Below are 24,171 nucleotides of genomic sequence, written 5' to 3'. Positions count from 1 at the left end.
ACAGCTGGAGCCAAAGTTTTTTTCTGAGTGCAGCCCACATGCAGAACTTCATTCCAGTCCTCCAAGCCATTCCATTTTAGAATAGTCCTTTGAGAGTTCCACATACTTTGGCATTAGGCAATCTTCGTGGATAAGGGTTTTGGTTAAAATCTTACGAAATTTTAATCAAAATATAGTGTAAGGAATGTAGATTCAAAAAAAAAAAGGTTCTTACTTCATAGTAATGTCAGGTTTTTCTTTAAAGGTTGGACTACAGTGGACCATCGAGAGAGTTTTTTTTCCTGGTGTCCAGGGAGCTCTTCAATCCATATTATGGTTTGTTTGAATATTCAGCCAACGATACCTACACAGTACAAATAAGTCCCATGTCTGCTTTTGTAGACAATCACCATGAGTGGTAAGAATTCTTTTCTTTTGTTTTTTATTTACATTTTCCGTTATTCCCACTTGTAGAACAACTGCTCGAATCTGCTCAGACATGTAACACAGAATCTGATCTTTGTAACCAGCAGCAAAATAATCGCATTTCTTTAGACTTCCCTGATTTTGGTTTCTCTTGTGGTTTTAAAATGATCTTATTTCTCACAAGGTCAGCAAAATTATGATTTGGAACGTGTATCATGGGATTGTCTCGCAACACAACTCCCTGCATTTCTTGTACATTAGTAGTCATTTCATGAAAGCAATATTAACCTCTTGTATATTAGAAAAAAACAAGAAAAAATAAGAACACATTGACTTTCTGTCAGCTGAGGAGCTGAAGGGAGGTTTCAGGCATGTATTACTGTACGTAATTTGTTTGAGTCTTCCTAAAGAGTACATAGATCTCCTCAGTGGAAAAACCCCAGCATACCTATTGGAAGGAGATCTGTGGTGATATCTTAATTGGGGGTAGGGGGCAGACTGCTGATCACACAGCTTTGAAACAGTCTGTACATTCACCCCTGCTTCTGAAATAGTTACTGAGGATTTTTGCATAATCCTATTTTTACAATTATAAGCCAGTTTAAATCACCCTCAGTTGATTTAAGCCATGGCATCACCATAATTCTGTAAAGCTGTGCTGTGACTATTAACTGAGAATTCTGCTGTGTAAGTAGTTGGATTACATTAATAGTGGAATGACAACTGCTCATCTCTGTAGGACACATACGCACTGAGTTCTTATTTTTTGAAGGCCAGTTATGAAGAATGAGTGTAAGAGGGGAATCCCATTACTAATTTTACAAATGAAAGGAAAATTAACTGGTTGGTAGCTCAGTTAGTTGAAGCAACCTGCCTGTTGAACTCCAGTACTTCAGGTCTCTGTTGGAAAGGCAGAACAGCCTGGCATAGAGGTGAGAGAAAATCCTTATGTGCTGTGCAGCTTCTGCCAACGTTTTTAATTCATCCCTGGCTTCTGCAGTGCAGGACCAGAGACCTGGGGAATGAAGGAGGCATGACCCCCATCTCTTTCAGAGAGTGCTGGTTTTGTACAGCCCCGGGGGGAATCCAGAAAATGCAGCTGTGACAAGCAGTTTATGCATGGGAAGGGGAAGGCTCTGCATGTCACATCCTCATCTTGCAAACATTGTACAAGCAGGTATCATAAAACCCTAATTTTTTCCAAGAGAAATGTTGTTAAGGATACATAAACAGAAAGTTTAAGAAGCATTTACTTTGAAAACAAACACTAAACTTTAATCTAGTTCCTGAATTGTGGAAGAGCTTTCACAATGAATCTTGATTCTCATGGGAATATTTGCAAAGACCCTTCTATTTCAAGGTTGCTGCCATTTGTTCTCAACCCTGGCAAACTTCCTCCTTACACACCCAACAAAATGAAGATAATAAGGGAAGAAAGAGTTGAGAGAAGGAGATTTAGATCCTGTTGACATAGGGCTGGAGAGCACTGCAATACATAAAAAACTTTCTGGCACTGTTTGTGAAAATATATGTAGAACTCCTTAACCACAGTCAGAAGAGGGAGCAAGGAGCCCCTGTAAGTAGGAAGGAGAGGCAGCATGAGCTGTCAGCCAGGGAAAGAGTAGCAAAACCTTTGGCCTCTCTATAACATGAAAACAAGTTAATCCTGTAGGGGTGTGAAATAAAAATAGACAGTGGCTATCGTTTTGAGAGATTATGCATTTATAAAGTGGCTGCTCTGGCAGGGACTGATTGGGTTAAATACGGATTTGACATTTTTGAGCAGTTGTAACTTAGGTATCTGAGGGATTTTCCACACCCTGCAGACTTGCTTTTTTTGTTTTTCTTTTTTCCCTGTGCCTTACTGAGAATGTTAAAGAAACCCAAGAAATAAACAAAAATACCGCAATTTAGACATAGCTGTCTGATTTAATAATGCTGTTTGGAAAAACATGCAAGTTTTGATGACAGAGCAGTGTCCAACCACAAAGTTTCAGTATCATGACTGTAACTCTTTCTCTTCCAGGTTCAGATTTAGTGGTCGAATTCTTGGTCTTGCTCTGATACATCAGTATTTGCTGGATGCCTTTTTTACAAGACCCTTTTATAAAGCCCTCCTCCGAATGTGAGTAGAATTGTTTTGTCTCCTCTTTTGTTTGGTTCCTTCCCCATAAAAGATGCCATTTTGTGTATGGATTATTTATGACACTGTATAGACAAAGGAGACAGGCCATTATTTATAATTTAGTAAACTGATTTCAATGAGTTTTTTGAAAAATTTCCTTGCTTCCACTACCTCAGAATGCTGTTTGTGATCTGTATGAGAACCTTGTGTTTTGTTTTAGCCCTGTTACCAGCTTTCTTCTGCAAAATCTTAGACTTGAAGAGGTACAATGCAGTGCTGTGGGCTTATTCCAGATATTAATAGAGTTCTTATTCTTTTGTCATGCAATGACTCACAGGATAGGATATGAATCACTTCATAACTTAGACTGCACCATGCATTCTCAGATTAGACTGATTGTTGGCAATCTCCATTTTGAGGAGCTGTACTTTTGATAGACTTCAGACTTAGTTTCCAGAACTACTGCTTCTGTTCTGGCTGAAACAATGAGAGCTGTGCTTGCTCAGCATGTCTGGAACATAAGACCTAATGAGCTGAAGGTGCTTTACTTTTTATTTGAAAGCTGGTTTTGAGAAGTCTGGAAGCATTTTTGTTTTCTTATAAAACATTGCATGTTCTAGTAGTGAGTAATTAATTCATTCCTACTGCACATACATTTTTAAAACACCTAAATGCTAGCAGCATCATCTTAGTGAGAAGGATGAGGTAAGGGAAAGTATGGTAAGTATGTGGTAAGCTGGAAATCTAAGCAGTTCAACAAATGATGGAGATGAGGCAGTGTATACATAAATAAAAAGGACACTGCTTGCTTGTTAAAAAAAATCTTAAATTTTCTTTTATTATGTGAATTCTTTGTCTCTTCAATCTGTGTATTTTCATAATTCCTAAATGTACTTCTCAGGAAACATGGGGCAGACTCACCATTAAGAAGAAATGTGTCTTCAAATTAAATTCTGGAGTTTTGTATATTTACAGAGTTATTTTGTGTTCTACAGTAACTGCTGTTACCAGGCAAATAAACAGAGATTTGAAGTTGTCCGCTTTATTAATGTTTCTCTTGGCTCCCATTCACAGTCTGTTTTGTCTGAGTTCAGTTACTGAGCACAGGCTGCTGCCATCATCTGTATTTCTGTGTTTTCTTCTTTCTTCTGTCAGACTCTGTGACCTGAGTGACCTGGAATATCTGGATGAAGAGTTTCACCAGAGTTTGCAATGGATGAAAGACAATGACATACACGATATCCTAGATCTCACATTTACTGTAAATGAAGAAGTTTTTGGGCAGGTGTGCAAATTTCTTCATTTCCTTAGTGGATTCTCCTGCTAGATAAACATTTATTTGGACAGAAGAACGAGTGTCTCTCCATGCTGCCTTGAACTTGTATTAAAAAAATTCCTGCTGGTGAAACCAATGTTGAAATCTGGGGAGGAATTAATATTTGTAACAGGTCAAACATGTTTTTCTGGTTAAGGAGATTTTCTGGAGAGTATTCGAAATGTCAGAATTTAGGATTGCTTTGCTAGAGGTAGTTTACCTGAATTTAATTGCAGCAAAGTTGCCAAAGTTGCAAAGGTATTACAACACTTTTGCTAAGGTATTATTCGGAAAACTTCTATGCTTTAGTCACTGTAAAGATTGTTTCTTCTTCTCAGCTTATCCTTAAATCTAATTATGAAGGTTCCTCAGACTAAATGGAATTTAAAATATTATTTTAAAAAATAATTGTTTGTATGTTCTCTGACTTCATATATTCCAGTTTGCTAGTCAGGCTTGATTAGCGATTTTGAGGAATTACTTCAGCTTAAAAATTAAAATTTTTACAATTCCTTCTTTTGTCTTTATAATAACTGTGTTGTCACTTGGTCATTTTTTGTCCTAAGATTACAGAACGGGAACTAAAACCAGGAGGAGCCAATATCCCAGTCACTGAAAAGAACAAGAAGGAATACATAGAGAGAATGGTGAAATGGAGAATTGAGAGAGGAGTTGTACAACAAACAGAAAGTCTAGTTCGTGGCTTCTATGAGGTAAAAAGCTCCAAAATTAAATTTACTTTCTTTCTCCTTCCGAAATATTTTTCTCCTTGTATACATTTCCAAAATACGGGGTCCCAAATATAATCAGAAGTGCTCTTGTAGATACTGGAAGGGGAAGGGAGTGTAAAAAATTTTTTTTTTTAGTAATTTATATAAAGACTGTGGTTCTGTATCTTACTTTGCACTGGACAATACTCTCAATCACTGTATGATTAGCATTGAATCCTTGCTCTGTTTCTGCATTGGGTCTCTGAGACTTGTTTGTTTAAAAATACAAAACCTGAATTCTGAATTACCTGAAATGATACCTGGCAAATCCCTTGTAGCAGATTTTATGGGGAGGCATGAATCAGTACATGAAGAAATGCTGCTATGCATTTTATTTCCTTTCACAGGTGGTTGATGCAAGACTGGTGTCTGTATTTGATGCCAGAGAACTGGAGCTGGTTATAGCTGGAACAGCAGAAATTGACTTGAGTGATTGGAGAAATAATACAGAGTACAGAGGAGGTAACCTGAATTTTGACTCGTTCAGTGAGAGTGTTGAGGGCTCTGGATCTACCTAGTTTTCAAGACAGTCAAGAACCATCCCATGAGATACACTTATAGTAACTTTTGAGCTTCTCTGGTTAAGTTAGTGTTAGGGGAAGGTAATTTTTCCATTTTAGTTTGCTTTGTTGCATCTCCTTACAGCTCTTTCTCGGCTGTTCTTGCTGAGACAGCATGACAGAACACTCCTCCACAGAAAGTGCCATGTTTAGCTGCACACTGGGAGGTACCTCCCAGACCTGGGAGAGAAATGGAAATGGTAGCCATTCTTAGTTGGATCTTCCTTTTTTTTTTTACACACTCAAAATTGACAGGAAATTAGAAGCAATCACAGTGGCTGCAGGCTGGTAGTTGAAATAATTTGAGAACAACAGAAGATTTAGGAGCTGTGAGATACTGTGGGAGAGATGGTTGCAGCATCATTTGTAGCTTTAGATAGATAAACAGCACAGTATTGGAATATTTCAAGAACTGGCATTCCTGTTAGTGACTGATGAATGGAAGAAAGGATTGCACAAGGGATCTCACTTCTTTTTGTCATAGTACATTCATTCTCTGCCTTTAGGATTTCTAAGCATTTCAGGAGTATTTGCCTCTCACCTTCTGCCATTTGATGCAATTGGATAAAGAATATGGCATTATTGTGACTAGGGCCAAACCAGGAAAAGCTTACTAACTATTCCCTCAACCACTTTCATAGCACCTGAAAGTATAAAGGCTCCTGTTGTTTTAACAGGTTATCATGACAATCACATTGTAATTCGGTGGTTCTGGGCTGCTGTGGAAAGGTTCAACAATGAACAACGTCTAAGACTTCTACAGGTAAGAAATCAGCTGATCTGTGTAAAAATAATTAAAATTTGATTCTAAAATAGCCCCATCCTGGTTTAGGATACCCGGAAATTATGGTGATGTTTACTAGGGGGAATACCCTGAGTCAGAAGTTAAATGTAATAATTTCAAGTGACAGAAGCTCACAGCTATTTTTATAGATTTCTAAGTTTAGAATTACATTTAAGATACAATGAGGGATGTAAATAATCCTCACTATTGTTTGATTAAAAGTACTTTAAGACTGCTAAAGATAAGAAAGGAAAACTGTGTAATTGGTTATGTCACTAGGTAGAAATGTTAATAGTATTTATACAGCTTAGGAAGGAGAAAGCTTAGATGGAAGTTCAAGGCTTCAAATTAGAAAATAATGACGGAAACCTTAAAGTCAGTCCAATTCCATTTTCACTAAACCTGCAGGTTCCAGTCACCCTGCTGCTGAAGGACAGAATATCCCAACAGAAGAATATTTATACATGTGGGTTTACTGTTGAGTTAAATTTTTAAAGTTCAGGTTACATCCATCCTGTCTGTAAAGAAACAGACAAACCTCCACTGTAAACCATACCACATTATTGGATCTGATATGAAATCTGCTGGTTTTAACAATTCAGTATTTTTATCTGATCACTGAATTATGAATTATTTGAATCTGTTTAAGTATTTTTAAAAAGCCTGTAAAAAGGCAGTGTGGAACATCTCATTTGATGGAGAAACAGAAATGTCTCCTTGTATATTCCTGTCACATCTGTTAGTCAGAAGTTTTTATAATATCTAGGTCATTACAAATTAAATAGTCTCTGATCTATCAAAAGCTACATTTGATCTGTTCATGACAGGTTGCAAATAAAACTGCTCACCAGTCAGTATTTCAGCAAATGTCAGTGGGCATATCTAACCTTCAGAATTTTGTCCTTTTCTTACAGTAGTTAATTGTGGTTTATAAAGCAAAGGAAATCCATATAGCTGAAAGGGCATAACACAAAGCCACCAGATATTACTGTTTTGTATTAGTTCCTTCTTATGCAGGAAACAGCAGCAAAAAACTCACTTAGGCTTAAGTCTGAGTAACTGGATACTGATAGTGTGTTATTCTACAATATTTATGCAGCAGAAAACCTTTGGAGGAAATTAATCTGCTAAGTTGCCTCTTCTAGAGCCCAGCCAGGAAATGGTCTGTTTGCCCTCAGCTCCATGTAAAGCAGCATTTATTGCTTGTGCCTCACGAATTTCCTTGCTTTGCAAATGATTTCCAAAAGTGTCTGGGCTGTGGTGGGTGTGCTGCTATGTCCCCCCAGCCCCTGTGTGCAGCCTGTGCTGATGGGTGTTTGTGCTGCCAGTTTGTCACAGGCACGTCCAGCATTCCCTACGAAGGCTTTGCCTCCCTCCGGGGCAGCAACGGGCCCAGGCGCTTCTGCGTGGAGAAGTGGGGGAAGATCACTGCTCTTCCAAGGTACAGCTCTGGGGGCTTCACAGGGCCACTCTCTGGGGTAACACATCACCAGCTGGACAAACATTAACAAGCTTTCACTGAATATGCAAATATAGCTTCCCTCACATGCAAATTTCCTTCCCTGTTGATGCAGTGTCCGATGCATCCGTTTTGGTTTGAACTCAGTTTTGTTCTCTTAAGCTGGACAAGGCAGTGTAACTGTGGCTGACATCCATATTGTAGTGTTTTTCTCACAGAAAATTATCTTAAAATGATAAATACTTCTGACTTACTTTATTACATTTGATGAAATGTGCAAGTATTTACTCACTGAACATGCAGTTCACAAGTTAGGAGCAAAAATTAATATGAATTAAAATGAAATAGCTCTTGTGACTATGACTGACTGAAAGCTACTATCATATTTTTTGCATCAGACAGAGGCTTTACAGTATAATTTAGTGATACAATTTTTATGCTTGGTCTGATGTTGAGGGTTAAATACTGAAGAAGCAAGCTGTGAGTGCAGAATAGGTGGGAGGGAGTAATTTCACTTGAGAAGCATCAAGAGAGACAAGAAAATGTGAGGATTTCAAAGAGAACAAGTAAGATCAATTGAAATAGGTGAAGAGGGTAAAGGAACAGTATCAGAGTCCAAGATATGAAAGCAGGACTTGAGATGTACAAGCCCTTGCAATTTATATTGGGTAGGGCAGGTTTAGAGGAGTAGGATGAAAAGATTAAAAAAAAAAACTTTCCAGTTTTTGGAGTGGAAAAAAGAGTTCTCTTCAAAGGTCCATGTTAACAATGCCAGGACTAGACTAATAATGTGAATGATGAAAAAACCACTTTCAGCTTGGTTTCTTTATTGACAAAACATGACAGGTTCTTGTCTTTACTGTGATGAGACTGATAGCTGGGAGATTTTCTTTCACCCAGTTCTGTGATTGTGCAGCCTCTAGAATGGGTTAGGAGTGGTTAGACACAGATTAGTGTTTGGAGTGTGGGCAGCCTGACTCTGCTTAATCAGACTTTAGCTTTAGTATGCTGTGTACAGCCTCTGGAGGTGGCTTTGGGCTGGGCTGATCTATGGAGGGAGCTCAACCCTAATTGTAAATCCACTCCTCATAAACAAGGTGCCTCAGGAATAACTTGCATTCAGAGTCTCATCTTAGACACAGGGTGGCTGTCAGAGACACTCAGAGTCTCTCTGACCAACAACCTGTAGGTTTTCCCTCCAGCACAAGGTCAGAGGCAGAAATGTCTCTTGGGCTGGCTGCAGCCATCAGAACTGCATGGAGAAGGTCATGGACACAGAAGTGGTGCTGTGAAATCCACAGGCACAGCGGGTGGCCTTTAAACAGAGCCATCTTTCCTGTTTACAGCACAAATGAGAGCCAGGCAACTGAGGATTAAAGGAATCCAAATCCTGAAAATTGCTATTTCATATCAAATGTCATCTGGGGCCCTAGGAATACCTTGTAGCCCAATAAGTCTCCTTTGATTATGTTTGATTATGATTGGCCTATGGACTAGCTTTGGTTCTGTTTAAAAAGTAAAAGCTGTGACTTTTTAAAGAATAATTTATGACTTCAAAATTCAAGGTTTGGTTTTTTTTTTTTTTCTGTGAGTTTAAGTCAGAAAAGAGATTGCATGATTTTTTCCATATATTTTCTGAAGCTGAAATTCCTGGTGCTTGCAACCAGAGCTTGGAAAAGGTCAGGACCTGCCAGAACAGGATGTTCAGAATGTCCTCTGGAAAGGTTATGCGGAACCCTGGTTGTGATAAATTGCAGAATAAAACTGCTTCCAAAAGTGCAATATGGAGAAACATGTTGAGAATCTTTGCTGTCATAGGCTGTTCAACAAGTGTAGGGGAAATGCCAGCTCCTCACATTTAAGAGATTGTATCATTTATTGAAATTTCACTTACCTCACTTTCCCTTGGTTAGCAAACATTTGAATTTTGTCTCTCTGGATCATTTTTACCATACAAATGTGAGAATTAAAATAAAAACAACTGTGTGTGACAAACACCTGCAGCCATCATGAGCAAGCAGTTCCTGGTATTCACACATGGTAAACCTTGATCTCATAAAAAATGAAACCTCTTCCATGTTAGTGCTGAGATGGGTTAAGCCCCAAGCCATGAGTGCTGTTTGCATTTTTACATGTGTAAAAATGCAAACAGTGGATGCAGTGCAGCTTCAGCCTGGGTCTCAGCAGCCTCTGAGACTCCCTGTGCAAACACCAGGTACTGCTGGCTTGGAGGTAACACATCAGTAACTACAACCCCGAGTAGCAGCTCTCAAGAGGTTTCCAAACAAGCCCAGCATGTGTAAACACATCGCTGGATCTGCTGGAACGCTGCCCTAGGTCTCTGTGACTCTTACTGATTCTCTGATAACTAAAGCTTTTATGTTGAGGCACCATCACTCACTCCTAGCAGTGTTGTACTTTGCAAATTGCCCTCTTAGCAGGAGTGCCTGTGAAATTTGATAGTGCTCGGCGCTAGGGTGGCAAAAATGAGGATTTAACAGGTCAGTGGACTTTGTTTCTTCCTCAGTTTCTAAAAACATTACTGCAGTGCTGAAAACACATAAGAATATCCATCCCCATCTCTTTTTCCTTGTCTGAGACACAAAGGGCAGCTAGGATAGTCACTTAGGTATGTGACTGTGGCCCGAGCAGCCGTGAATGTAAACACAAAAGTTTTCACTAGATGTTTGCCCAGTTCCCACTGTTCTGACTGCTGTGTAATCAGCTCTGCTGAATCCAAACAGTGAGATTTCTGTGAGGCACATGTCAGGTTGCCCAGCTTGCATTGCTGTCTTTGACACTAACTAGGTAGCATGTAAAATGCCCTGGAAAAGTTGATTATTATGGGTCTGGCTTAACTATTGCTACCCCAGTGCCACTTCTACTTCCTTCTTTTACACTGTGTTGCAGATTAGACTAAACTAGGGGAAGGGACCAGTACTCTTTCTATTCACTCCCATGCTGAGAAATCGGTTCCAGGTTCCTTGCTGTACATTATTTATTCATTCATGTGATGATTCACTTGGAAATTATATTTGTGTCTGACTACTGCATTTTAATCCTAAATCATTCTCTTTTACTATGGTAATCAAAATGAAGGAGGATTTCATTGGGAATCTGGGAACCTAGACTTTAGGAACCAAGATGGGTTTTTATGTTGTTGTAAGATGTGAGCCTAGGAAGATGAACAGTCAGTGCCCATGTGATTTGAAATGTTGGAATGGGAAGATACTACCCAGAAGGGAAAAACCACGTTTGTCTCAAGAACTTAGGAAGTTGTGTGCTGGGGTTAGAAAAGCTTGCATCGCCTCAGAAGACAAAGGTCTTGTTTTTGTCTTTTTTAATTACTTGGTTTTCCACAGTAAGTGATTCCATTTTCAAAATTGCCCTCAAAATAAGATAAAACTCAGTTCTCTTAATAAATGTAAACAACATGCCAGCTTACTATTAAACCAGTTCATAATGAATCCCTTGCTAATTATATACTGTGTCTTTTATAATTTGTGGTTTTACAGCCCACACAGCATGATCCATAGTTCTAATGAGTGGCTGTCAGCCCCATGGAGCAGAAGCATGTGGTTAGGCTCTTAATTGCCTAAGACTCTTCAGCACTCTACATTGAATTCAAGGGATCACCGAGTTCCAGTTGCTACTGGTCTTAAATTGGTCTCTTTCTTCATAAGAGACTATGTTCAATTTTTTTAAGTACTCTGCAGGACATGGAACAATCTAATCTGTATCACAGATATTATTTTATAAGATTTTTGGAAAGGCAAAGGAGGAGTAAAAAGAAAGCTTTCCTCCAGGAGCCTTAGAGAGGTGCCTGGGTAGAAAAATTTTGGAATATGGAGTGGGGAAATGCCATCTCTGCTACACAGCATGTACCAGCAGTGTTCTTCTAAGAGTACTGGATTTGGGGAGGGTGCTAAAGGCAATGTTTTTTTAAGTGATTGCATATTTGGTGTTTGGACTGTGTTTATAAAAATGGTGTGACCTTGCGTGCTGTGTATACATATCTTCAGCCTGATATTTTTATGACACTACAAGGCAGTAACTGAGTGGGTGTTTCAGCTTCAATGAGTTCCAGTTTGTAATGGACTCAGGTTTTTTAACAAGTGAGATTAACCCACTTCACTCCATGTTCCATTCCTATAGCTGTGAGCTGAGAGGCACTTAAAGTAGCAATTAATGAATTTGCTCACATGGAAGGCAGTACTTTCTGGCTCAGAGGAAGTCTGTACAGGTCTGTGGTAGACAGCTGGATTTCTGGGACTGGGTAGGTTAGATGAGGAGTTCCATTTGCTGTGAGGAGGGAGCTTGTTCAGTCCTTCCATTAACATGTTACATATTTATGCATAATACAGAGCATACTGATGAAGGGCAGGGCACTGCACGAAGAGTTTGGTTTTCAGCTGGATTGAATTTAAATAAATAATTCTATGATGTATTTTATTGCAAAAGATTGAAGTATTTGTAAACAGAGACATGCTAAAATTCAAAAATCAATCTAAAGTGAGGCTTTGTTACAAAGCTTTAGAGCAGAAGAGATGCCTCTTCCAGTTTCTCTTTGCATCATTTCATCCTCAAGATCCCATCACATTAATAGTTACATTGTCTATTTCATTAGAGCAGGCTCATCCACCTCAGTGTTTTAGAAAGTACCATCCTTAGCATGCCCTGAGGTCAGGCAATGATATCCATGGTTCCACAATGAAGAGAAACCTTTGTTGTCTTCCTTTTCATTCCCTGGAAGAGGATTTGAGAGACAGTTCCAAGTGTGTCAACAAACTTGAGGTAGATGGACTTCAAAAACTGAGAAATAAATTGCATGGTCACACGCTTCAGAAAGCAGGGCAACCTCTAGCAACCAGATTTGTGCATGGTTTTTTTGTAATTCCAAAAGCTGCTGGCCTCTAGGGCAGGTATGTCCATTGGGAATATCAGCACAAGCAGTATGCCTCAACAACACCATCCACATACCTAGGAACTGTAGAAGGAAGAGCATTTAATTTATCTGTCTTTTACCACTGTAGGAGTGTTTCCTGCAGATCTGGAGATGTGTGGAAATATCTTATCATTACAAATACAGTATTCAAGTATCATCCATACAGAAAAGAAAGGCTGCATCTTAGAAGACACATTTAAAGCCAAGATTTCAGACCAGACTCTTTGACTTGTACCATGCCAAATCATTCTTTTTTTTTTCTCATGCACATTTGATGGATAAAATTTATCCCATGCCTTTTGGACTGTCAATATGTTTCTAAAGAGCTTCATAAATGCTTCTTACTGGCTTATTTTAATGAGAAGAAAGTAGATTAAACCTCACTACCTGTTCAATTGGAAAACATCATTTGACAGAACAAAGTCTTCCAAAAGAAAACTATCTGCCCATCTCTATTCAAGCACATACCAATCTGTGTGTTCTCTTTTGAACTTTTCAAATAATGCACTTCTTTACCTCCTCTCTCTTTTTCCCCTCAGGGCTCACACTTGTTTCAATCGTCTGGACCTTCCCCCTTACCCATCATTCTCTATGTTATATGAAAAACTGTTGACAGCAGTAGAAGAGACAAGTACTTTTGGACTTGAGTGATACACAAACCACAGTGCCCAGCTCATTGGACTTTTGTGGATCTGTCTTCTCAAGGAATGAATGAACTTTTGTAATGGATTCCCTAGAGGAAAATTGTTTCATGGTGCAATTCAAATAATGAGGTTCCACGAAGGAGATTGTGAAGCAATTAAAAAGCATTGTGGTAGTGGCAGAATTCTCAACAGTGAAACTAGAGTGTGCCTGGTGTGCAGGGAAAGCCAAGTCTTGCAGTCCATGGGGTTTTGGGATGGCTACACTTCTTAAGTTTATGTTCTGAACAAACCAGAAACGTGATGCCATGTTGTGATCCATCTGGCTACTGCAAAACTGACATGTACCCAAGGACTGGATTCCATCAAAGTTGTTCAATTGAAAATTCAAGTCAAAATGTGAAATCATTCAATTCAGTCCCTTACCCACCCAGTAAATTATCAAAAAAGCATACAACTGAACTTTAATAATTATTTTTTTTTAATTCATGAAGGTACATTACTTTATGCCATATGTTATAACAGCATATCCAACACTTGCTTTACCTAAGACTACGAGTGCCTGCATGGGGAACACCATAGAGCTCGAGTTCCTGAGGCAGAAGTGAGTTGGAGGGAAAATCAGCAACAAAGGATGTAACAACGGCTTGTGCATTGAGGAGGTTTGTGGAAATGCATTTGCCAGTGGTGTGTATGACAAAATATGAGCTGTTACAATGAACTTATTAACTTAATAAGACTGATTTTATGCTTTATACTGCATGGAAACTATTTTAAGAAGAAACTAGCAATTTATCACAGCATATCAGGAAAAAAACCCTAACACAGTGACTTCTGTTTATTTTTATAGGTTCATTATATTATGTTTCTTAGAGTGTAAACAGGAAACAAGCAAACAAAAGTGTTATTTCTGTTTTGTCACTTTCCATGCTTGAACAGACATTCTGCTAGTGTTTATTCTTTGAGCACTCTCCAGGGAAAAAAATGCCTTTTATTTTTATAAGAGTAAAAAGACTCCCGAAAATATTTTGCACTGAATGTACCAAAGTTGAAGGGACATTATAATCTGACTGATAGCAAATTGCATCACTATCAAATATCTATAAAAATGCTTAGGAACCAGGCTTTCTTCACAGTGCCATGTCTATAGATACCAGGACTGTGCACATAAGTAATAATTTTATAATACTATATGTGATATTGTAATATGCATTTATTTTAAATGCATCTGGGTCATTTTTCATGCATTGGATAACTTAATGCAGTGGAATTTAATACAGATATTTCATATGCTCCCCACAACTTTTTATTTGTACAGCACTGTAAAACACTAGCTCATTTGGAAAACCATGAATAACTTCTTTAAGGTGAGCCACTGGTCATAAAGCCACTGTCCTGTATCAGTGAACACCTACAAGATGTAAACTGTTCGTAGTGTCCAAGCTTGCATTTTCACTGATAAATAGTTTTCTTATCCAATGTTATTTGAAGCAGTTTCTATGGCATATCAAACACTGCATGGACACCGATTTCTTTATGCTTAATTTTGCTGAAATACACGAGGCTTGCTCGCTTCTATTTTTTGGTACTTTTCCTCCAGATGGTCTTGTGGAACACTTGTGTAGCTGTGCCCCATTTCTCGCACAGCTGCTGTCACACGCTGCATCCACCACATTTTCAAATGGCAGGAGTTGCACTTGGACACTGGATGACAAGAACACGAATCCAGCTCTGTGCTAGCCCTTTGGTAGTGCTGCAGCACAGCAAGCTCTGTTCTGTGGGGAAAGTAGCTTTTGAAGTAACCTTCTCACTTTGGAGGCTCTTGAAGGGGCGTCTGAGGGAGGTGTCCTGCTTGTTCTGGTGGGAGGTTTGTTCCAGCAGAGGCGAGCGTCCCTGGAGATGTCGTCAGCAGAGACTGCCAGTCACCCTCCGAGGCAAAGGCAGCTGCAGCTGTGGTGGTGACTGAGAAAACCCTTCAGACTTACTGAGGAAATGGCACATGTGCAAAGGAAAAGCAAAATCAGTGCGAAAGCATTCTTTTATTTCAAGGATAATTGAGCTTCTGCATGACATCTGGGACTCTCTTAAGTAACTTAGGTTTTCTTAGGCTACTTCTGGCTGGTATGAAGTAGCAAAGAAAAATCCAAACACATCACCCTGTTTCTACATGTATATTTATCAGTCTTTGCTAAGATTGCATGTCACAGGTCCTAATACACATCTCTCTTCAGAACATGAATGAGCAGTAGGCAAACTGACTTTTCAGCAGGTCACTCCAGCATGGCTCATGTTTCATGGGATCCATTCACTGAGTAGCTAAAATTCTGGCACTCAGAGCAGAATGCAACTTCTGATTGGTTGAGGGACTACAGAATTTTCATTTTACAATACTGTGTTATCTGTGGTCTTAAAAAAGAGATTTCCCAGGTGGAAACTGTATCTACAAGTTTTGAACCAGATACTCTTTGGAATGAAAAGTTTAAATATTTGGCACAAAGTAAGTTTATACTAGTTTGCCTTTTAAGTTATGCTTTTGTACAAAACTAAAACAATAAATGCATCTTGTCAATTTTTATTTAAATATATCTACTGCACCCATTTGTTCTGTATTTATGCATGTAAAAATAATTGAAATCAGCCATGATAATCCAATATTCTGTGAAGATGTGACAGGGTCACGAGTGGGGCAGCTGTCAGTTAGAAAATAGATAAATTAAAAAAACATCCAGAGTCTTTGTAGCACTAAAGCCAAGAGAGACTAAAGAGAAGTTGCTGCTTCCTCCTTTGCTGCCAACATCCCCTGGGGGACTCCACAAAAGCTCTGTGGGAAGGTTGAGGTGTCAGCTGGGTACAGCTGCCTGTGCTGCCTCGAGCACTTGGCTCTTTGTGACGTGTAAGGGATGCTGCTGCTCTAAGGGATTAACAAGGAGGGAGTAGAGGAGAGGAAGCCTGAGCTTAGTCAGATACCCACATCTCCTGGCAACTGCTTGGAATGTTCTCCCTTTGGTTTTGGAAGCCATTCCCATTTAATGTGTCCCAAGGGAAAGCCAGCTTTCATGTCCTGCAGCTTGGCTGCAGCAGGCGACCACAATGCTATTGCTTATGACACAGTGTAGCAGGGATGAGGGTCCACACAGAGCGAGGCTGGGGAGCCTTTCCAAAGCTCTCTAACTCCTAGGAGCTTTTCCAGATGGTGCTAAGGAGCTTTGCATTTAGGAAGGAAAAAAGTGGACAGAAGAATCCCTTCAGCCAATGACAACTGATACTAACTTAACCCACAGCATCTTCATCACACAGAGGCTGGCAGGGGACGTCCCTGCAGGAATTGAAGTGAGGTGCCCATGTTTCCTGCTCTGCTGGGAAGTGGAGCCACACATCACCGGCCAAAAAGCAGCTCCCAGGTCACTGCCGCCGGGGCAGGCTGGCAGCAGAGTGGCCTCTGTGCCCCACATGCCAGGGCAGGCCCCTCTGCCCAGGTCCCAGCATCCCAGCCCAGCAGAGGTGTGCTTTGCTCACCTGGCACTGCTGGCAGTCAGGTTATAGCCAGAACACTCCTAAATACACCACAAAAGCTTGGAATCAATGAAGTTGTGCAGTGGGGCACCTGCTGTAGCAGTCACCCGCTGAGTCTGCAGGCCAGCAGCAGTGAGGGGAGTGGTGCCTTTGCCCACAGCAGCAGGGCACAGCCATCTGCCACCTCTGTCACACCGCCAGCAGCACCTGGCAGGGCAGGACAGGAGAGCCTTTCAATCCAGACCTTCTTCCCCACCCGCTCCCTGCCTGCTTTTTTCCTTGGTATTCATCAAATATTTGCCTCCTTTTGCTTTTAAACATAATTTTCATTATCCTGTACTGACCTTACCATGAAAAATGCTAACATGGCTTAGAGAGTAAGTGGGGTGAGCTCTTGTGCGTTCCCAGGCAAAGCTGCTCAGGGGCACCACATGAGCTGCACATGGCAGCAGGCAGCTCCGGGGCACGGGGGGCGGGGAATAGCTGTAATCTGCGGGGAACCGAAAATCTGGGCAGCAGTGCCCTGGCAGGACATCACACAGAGCTTCTGGTAGGAGCTGGACTGGCAGAGCACCCAACGGCTAGTTTGCTCAGTTTAAAATTATAGGAAACAGAAGAGGTTTGTGGTTTCTTATATATTTTGAATCCTTTAAAAAAAGTTTAAAAAAAAAATTCCTTCTGGAGCATTTGCAATTGTATCATCTGGTTGTTAAATGTAATCTCAGCAGTATTAATTGCAGATGTTTACTGAGTTTCTGCAGTGGTAGCTGCAGAGTTTTATGGAGCTGCTTGGAGCAGGCTGTCTCTGGACTGAGGGAATTCCTGTTCACATCAGGGAAACTTCATCAGCTGTGTTTGAATGGCCAGTGTAAGTTCACTTCCCATAGCATAACGCAAGTTACTTCTTTTCAGTGAATGAAACTTATCTGCATTTAATTATACTAATAGTGCTGGTTTTCCTGCCACTTTTTATGTAGAGGGTTAATATATTCCTGTTAGCACTAATGGGAATTGAGCAGAAGGTTGATCTCCAGTCATAAGATTGCAGATGTAGCTTTCATCTATCTACTGTTGTTTCCCCTTCTTATCCCTTTCTCTCTGGGCAAGCAATTGAACTCCAAGCAAATTTTCAGAAAAATTACTCAAAGCTGGCTTCTTAAACTGTTTGTGTTTTGGCTCAATTATGTGCTATAAAGCAGAACTGCAGAAATGCTATGGGTTGACTGGCTCATCAGTTTAAGTAGAAAATTCTTTACGATTTTGTTAGTGCAACCATACTGGCTGCTGTTGGACTAATTTAACCTTTTGCCTAAATATTTTACAATAAAAAATTTTTGGAGGATGAATTTGAAATTACTTGTTTGCTGGAAAACTAAATATATGTTAGGTAAATAGCAGAGGAAAAGAATAACTTTACTGTAAAGGCAGTATAACCCACTTCAGTTAGCAGTATGCAGAATTACAATGCTGACCCTCCAAACACAGAATTTTCACAATGAAAGATGGTTTATATTTTGCATGTCTTCCAAATAGACCATGAACTTCACAGTGCTTTTGTTCAGCTTTAGACTGACTAATTTTGGTATTAGGCTACTACTATTTGGGATGTTCATTGCTGTGAAATGTTTTTTACTTAAACATTTGTAGTATTTTTACTAAATATTTTCCTTTCGGACTTTACTTCATAGGTTTTGCTCAGAGCCATATTATGCTGTAGGTATTTTAAGGGAAAATCATGATTATTTGATAATTCTGTTTTGTATGACTGACCTTCTGGCCACTGTTTAGAAAGGTTCCTCCTGATTTTTGGTAAAAGATGACATTCAAGGACTCCTGGAATGGTTACAATCCATTGAAGTGTCTGTATGTATTCTAAATGCATTTAAAAATACCTCCTGAGGACTATGTGAAATAGTTGCTGCACTCATTAATTAGCCCCTTTCTAAGTCAGTATTTCAAAATTTGAACTTGTTTCCTTTCAGATTACATTGGAGAATAATTACACAAAAATTTTAACTAGAGATGTATTCTGACAAATTTTTCAAAGCTATGATGGATGTGAAAGGGAGCCAAGCTACGCTGCTCTCAATTCTTTCACCTGTTAAAAAACTTCAGAATAATGAAACTTTATCTTTTGGGTTTCAGTTGTTTCTTGTTTTCAGAACTTTGAGAAGCTTCTCATTCAGCCCGTGTTAGAAAAAGCCTTGCCTACTTGGAGGCTTTTGTTAAGCACTCAGCAGGTATATTGTTCAACTAATTTAACATCCCTTTGTGCTAATATCAATTAGCTTTTAAATGTATAGACCTACAGAGCTCCACAGGACTCTGGTCTCCCTTATTCTGGGCTGCCTTCCAAAGCCATCCATCCTGTCCCTTTTGATTGCACATAATCCTGCAATCACTCAGAGACAATTGCTGACCACCTACACTGACTGGAGCTGTACTGTCACAGTAAGACTCTGGGTTTGGGTTTACTTTCAAAAGCAGCTCCCTCAGTCCAGAGTCGACAAGATGACTGTTACTCTGACATCAAGACTGAGCTGTTCAATAAAAACAGTCATAAAAGTGGTTTTGAAAATAGTTGATTAGATATCCACAGGTAAAATGTCTTTTGGTTTTGGTTTGCAAAATTGATGAGGCAGGGGATTTTGCTTGCAATATTTTTTATTGCCAGAATCTGTGGGCCCCATGGGCTGCCCCAGGCTGTTGGGCAGGTGGGTGCAGAGCCTTTGCAGTGAGGCAGGTGATGCTGATCCAGAAACCACAGCAGCAGGAGATCTGTTCCCGCAGTGAGCACTGTGCCTTCCACAGCTGGAGGCTTTCTCATGCAGCCCTTGAGCTGGATTTTTCCCAAAAGCTCGTTGTATCTCTGATGCCTGCTACTTGCAATACAAGCAGCTCGTGAAACACTCCACTGACTATTCAACATCTTCCATTTTAAAAGAGGATTACGTTTTTCATAGTTAGAAATGCCCATCCGGCAGTATAAGGTCAATAGAAGAGGATTTTGCTGAGACATCATATTTGATTGCCATGCTGACGGCAGTCAGATGTTGGAGCTCACTAATTTTAAAGTCGATTACTGTATGAATAAGAAAATAAATCTGGGAAGCCTCATAAATAATTCTAAGCAGGAATGTAATTGTAGGTGCTGTAATGATAAGACAGGGCAGTTCCACGCAGCATACAAGATACAGCTGTGGAGGAGGGCTGGAGTGAGCACAAGGCTGAGAGAAGGCACAGGAAGAGCACTGCACTTCGAGGGTAGGGAGCAGGACAGTGAGCTGTGGTGAGCCCTGGGATATAAAACAGGACACTTCCTGCTTGAAAATTAGGCTATGATAAGGCACCTAGGAAAAAATGACTGTTCATCCTGAAATACATTGGTGTTACTGCAACTGCAGGACATGCTTTAACTGATTATTAGCTTTTGAAAATCTAAGTACACAATCAGAAAATTTACTTTTATGTGGTTTGGCTTCTTTGTTTTGTTTTATTTGGACTGGGTTGTTTTTTTATTTGGGCTGTTTTCAGGAAAACGAAGGCTTCTAAATAGAGTGGTGTCTTCAGGAAAACGAAGGCTTCTAAATAGAGTGGTGTCTGGAAGTGGTCATTTGTTTGTACAAGTAATGACTGTTTATTATTATCTGCATTTGGCAAAGGATACCACTTCTGATAAAAGGTTAAATCATCAGAACCAGTGGTGACTTTCCTCTTCAATGTGATGGGCCAAATACCTAATGTTTAGCTGTGTCAAAATGCAGATTTTGGGTTTTTTTAAGATACTTGATATTTGCATTATGTTTGTGTAAGAACAATGCATTTTGACAAAGACAAGGATTTTGATGTGGCATTTCCAAAGCTTACTTAGGGTAATACTTAGAATTTTCTCAATGACCTAGGTAGTTTTACCCAAGTAGATGCAAGTCTTGATTCCATTCACACTCTAATGACATTATCAAAAAAATACTGTGTAAGAGGGTGGGAGGGTTTCATGATGGGTTTCTGTACCTAAAAGCTGACCTGTTTTTTTTACCTGAAAGATAAGACTATTGAATGATTGAATATGAGAGTCAGGAGAGGAATTCCTTGTGAGTTTTCTTCTGCAACATGGTCACTGAGACGGTAGGAGTTTTATATAAACTTGAAGTCCTAAATGAGAAGACAAACTCCCATGTTGAACCATACTGGTTCAATAGTTCCATTCAGCGGGACATTTTTCTGCAATGAGTCTGCAACACTCAGGAGACTGCTGTTTATTATCAGCATTGCAGGGAGGAGGAGAATTATGATAATATTAACTACATAAATCACATGTGGAGGATGCTTTTTCTTTGCACGCTGTTTTTCCTGGGAATGACGTAGCCTTGAGGGCATCCATGAATCCTGATCAGCAAGGCTGCTTTTTGAACAATTGACTGAACATTTGTACTTGTAAGGGCTGGTACAGTATGGAAAGGGAGATCTTTGGAGGAGAAGAAGGTAATGAGGGATGTGGTGTGGAATACTGCTACCCCAAAGTCAGTTGATGTTCCTGCCCTTGCTAGGTTACAGTTTGGGTTTTTCAGCATGTTTGAAAGTGTGTAGAGTTTTACAAGTTTTTGTAGTGGGGATGCAGGCATCCAGAATCTAACAGGATTATAGGTGCATCTTCCTCATTTTTGACAATTACTTGATATAATTTTATACCAAGTTCTTTGTTTTTAAAGAATTTCAGGCACTGAGAATATGGAGTGCATATTTATTTCTAAGCTTTAAGTAGAACACGGTGTATTTTTTAATCCTTTCCATACTTTTCAGTTAAGTGTTCACAAGACTGTATATCAAATACAATTCCAAGTTTTTCTATCTTTCTACAAGCCAGTTTAAGTTTCATCTGAATTTGGTACATGACTTTCACAAAACACTAAATGGGGAATACCTGCTTCAAGCATTAAGATGGTTTCCCTCCTTTTCCCTATTTACATTGCATTACATTTCAGGATTTTTTTCTTCGAGGCAGAGAGAAGAGATAGAAAATGTGTTGAGTGTGTTACAGGGGCACACAATGTGTGTCATTGTGCCTGGCTTCAAGGAATGTACTATAATGTTTGACTGCTCACAAATTTACATAATTTGAATACAGGACTGTTGTGTTGTATTCCCTGTTACTCAAAAACATTTGGGGAAAAGAATTTTCTGTGTATAATTTTATTTTCATACTGATCTCTATTTTGTTTAAGACCATGTTTCATCATGAAATCACTTAATTAAAATAAATCTTCTTACAAAATCTGCTTTGTAAAACATCTCTTTTTTTGTGCCTCTGAATATGCTGTAATGTCCTTTTTGAAGTGAATACCTTTAGAGCATTCTCTCTTTTTGCAGCATTTAAAAACCTTTAGAGAAACCACAAGATACTCTTTCTGACATCTCCTTTGCTAAGTGATTTCTGGTGGCCTGTGGAGTCTGGCATATTACAAATCATGATTTTGGAAGTGGGAAAATTAAGGATTCTGCAGCCATATGTGATGTATTTTGAATAAAAGCTGCATATGAAAAAAACCCTATGACAAACAAAGCACCAGATATCACAGCAAACACGTTGGAGAGGCCCAGGCTTTGTGGAAGACCCTCTGCTTTTGAATGGAGCATCAGAGCTGGCAGCAAAATATTTCCTAGCAGTGGCTGAAACACAGGAAAGGTCTCTTTTTCACAGGGAAATGTGTTCTGTTGTCTTTAATAAAGTCAGTGGCCCCCACCAAATATTTCCTTCTACTTCTCTAAGAGATGGTAGTGGTTAGAGTGAGAGAAAGTGGTCTTTAACCAGCTCTTAGGCAAGGGTTCTCCCCACCAGGACACAGCCCGAGGAGAATGGCTAAATGGCAACTTGTCACTTCTCCTGTGTGTTACACAAACTGTTTGGAGAACCTGACAGTAAAGTGACATTTCCATTTTTAAAAAACTTTTTCTAGAAAGTGATTTTGCATTCTCTTGCTGCTACTCAAGATGTGGTGGCAGCTAACCCGAGTCATTGAAGGAGAGCTGCTGTGGGAGGAGGTGAGGCTTTGGGACCGGAGCCCTTTCAGAATCTCTTCTCTGACATTCTTGATGTCAGACTCATGAGGTATTTTCATCCAGGTCACTGATAACTGATGCCACGTAGTGCACAATCACTCACTTTCCCTCGGTGTAAACACTGCAGTTGGCCTGGAGCTCGTGCTGGGTGACACTGAGGCAGCTGGGGGGAATCCAGAGATTTCCCACTGCACTGAGCATTTCCTTGTGTGAGAAGGTGGTGCAGAGATTTTAGCATAGGGGGAATCAGATTTTTTTCAAATGACCTATATTAAATAAAAACAAGCTGGAGAAGGCTCAGACACACTGCTTAATGTCGTGTGCTTGTCCACACTCAGTGACACAGTTCTCTGCTGAGAAGGGTAGATGCCATCTCTTCAAACATCATGACTTGTGCTGAAACCAGCATTCCTTGAGGCAGCAGAGCTTTTTCCACAAGGCTGGCTGCCTGGAACACCTGTGCCTCTGATCACCGGGGGCTGTGCATCGCAGCTCTGCCAAACAGCTGCTCATCAAGTGGGAATCGTTCTTTCCATGAAAGGTGAAAGCCTCTACAGGCTGAAAAGAGCCAGCTTTGTAATGGACCGATAATCAAGGTAAGCCAGAGAAGAAGTAACTAAGAAAGGGAGTTATGAAGCTAACACCTTTAATTGCTATTTTTTAATGACCCCACAGACCAGGTATATACATTAGGAATAATAATAGTTCGTGATCCTGTACTGTTGTGACCTTCAGCCTACCCATTCCCCCTCCTCCACCTTTGTTTGTCCTTCTCAGTTGTGGTGTATCTAAGTAAAATTCCAAAGTCCTCAGGGTGGAGTCCTGTCAATTATACCCTTCTCTAAGTGCCATTCATGTTTCCATGGCATTATAGAAACAGATAACCAAGAGTACAATAACATGCATGTCATGAAGCATTTTTGGTATTTACTTGGTTTTCAAAACTTAAAGGGAGAGTAGAGCAAATCCTGAAGAGCATCAGTAGAGACAAAAAAGCAGCTAAGGAGACAAACATAAGCACTGTCATTTACTTCTTGGCACCACGTGCTATAATAACCTAAAACATCTTAATTGTGGCCATCATTTAAATTTACTCTGTGGCCCATTTGGTATGTTTGGAACGCTGCCTGCTTTTCATACTGCACAAAGAGCACTTCTCAACAAAACCAGTCCTGTCCACATGTTGTATTTTTATTTGACAGATATATTTGAAATCATGTTATAATCAAGAAAGGGTATGATCTGGAACCCTGCAGAGATGGTGGAACTCTGTGGGAGAGAGTAAAGATTTTGGACTGCTTTTGTCAAAAATATCCACAGCTCAAAGTGCTAAAAAGCCAGATGGAAGTTGGAGCAAGCAGGAGTTACACGTTTTCAGTAGGTACCTCAGCGTGCCAGCTACATGGTGTGACATATTCTAGACTCTTCAAGAATGCTTTCTGCTTTCTTATCTTCATTTACTTTACTTTCATCTTAATGCAAGCCTTGCTGTGACTGCATGACTTAGGCACTGTAATAAACACAGCAATTACCCATTTCACTGGTAGCGCCATGGCACAAACAGAATTAACCCAGAAACTCTACTGGTGCACTGCTG

The 24,171-nt window shown here is 39.9% G+C and overlaps 1 protein-coding gene across 1 annotated transcript in view; it reads left to right on the top strand.

Annotated features, from left to right (window-relative positions):
- Positions 1–21,782, top strand: part of HECW2 (HECT, C2 and WW domain containing E3 ubiquitin protein ligase 2) — a 143,886-nt gene extending 122,104 nt beyond the window's left edge. Inside the window, exons 21-28 of the mRNA XM_030951967.1 lie at positions 245–397; positions 2,432–2,530; positions 3,686–3,815; positions 4,412–4,558; positions 4,963–5,077; positions 5,853–5,938; positions 7,288–7,400; positions 12,903–21,782. Coding sequence (XP_030807827.1) covers positions 245–397; positions 2,432–2,530; positions 3,686–3,815; positions 4,412–4,558; positions 4,963–5,077; positions 5,853–5,938; positions 7,288–7,400; positions 12,903–13,014 — 955 coding nt within the window. The 3' untranslated portion in view covers positions 13,015–21,782. The remainder of the gene's footprint in view (positions 1–244; positions 398–2,431; positions 2,531–3,685; positions 3,816–4,411; positions 4,559–4,962; positions 5,078–5,852; positions 5,939–7,287; positions 7,401–12,902) is intronic.
- Positions 21,783–24,171: the final 2,389 nt, after the last annotated feature.

This window comes from Camarhynchus parvulus, chromosome 7 (assembly GCF_901933205.1).
Source record: "Camarhynchus parvulus chromosome 7, STF_HiC, whole genome shotgun sequence".
Lineage (NCBI taxonomy): Eukaryota > Metazoa > Chordata > Aves > Passeriformes > Thraupidae > Camarhynchus > Camarhynchus parvulus.
The sequence above is the reverse complement of the archived record's forward strand: the minus strand, read 5'-3'. Positions and strand labels throughout refer to the sequence as shown.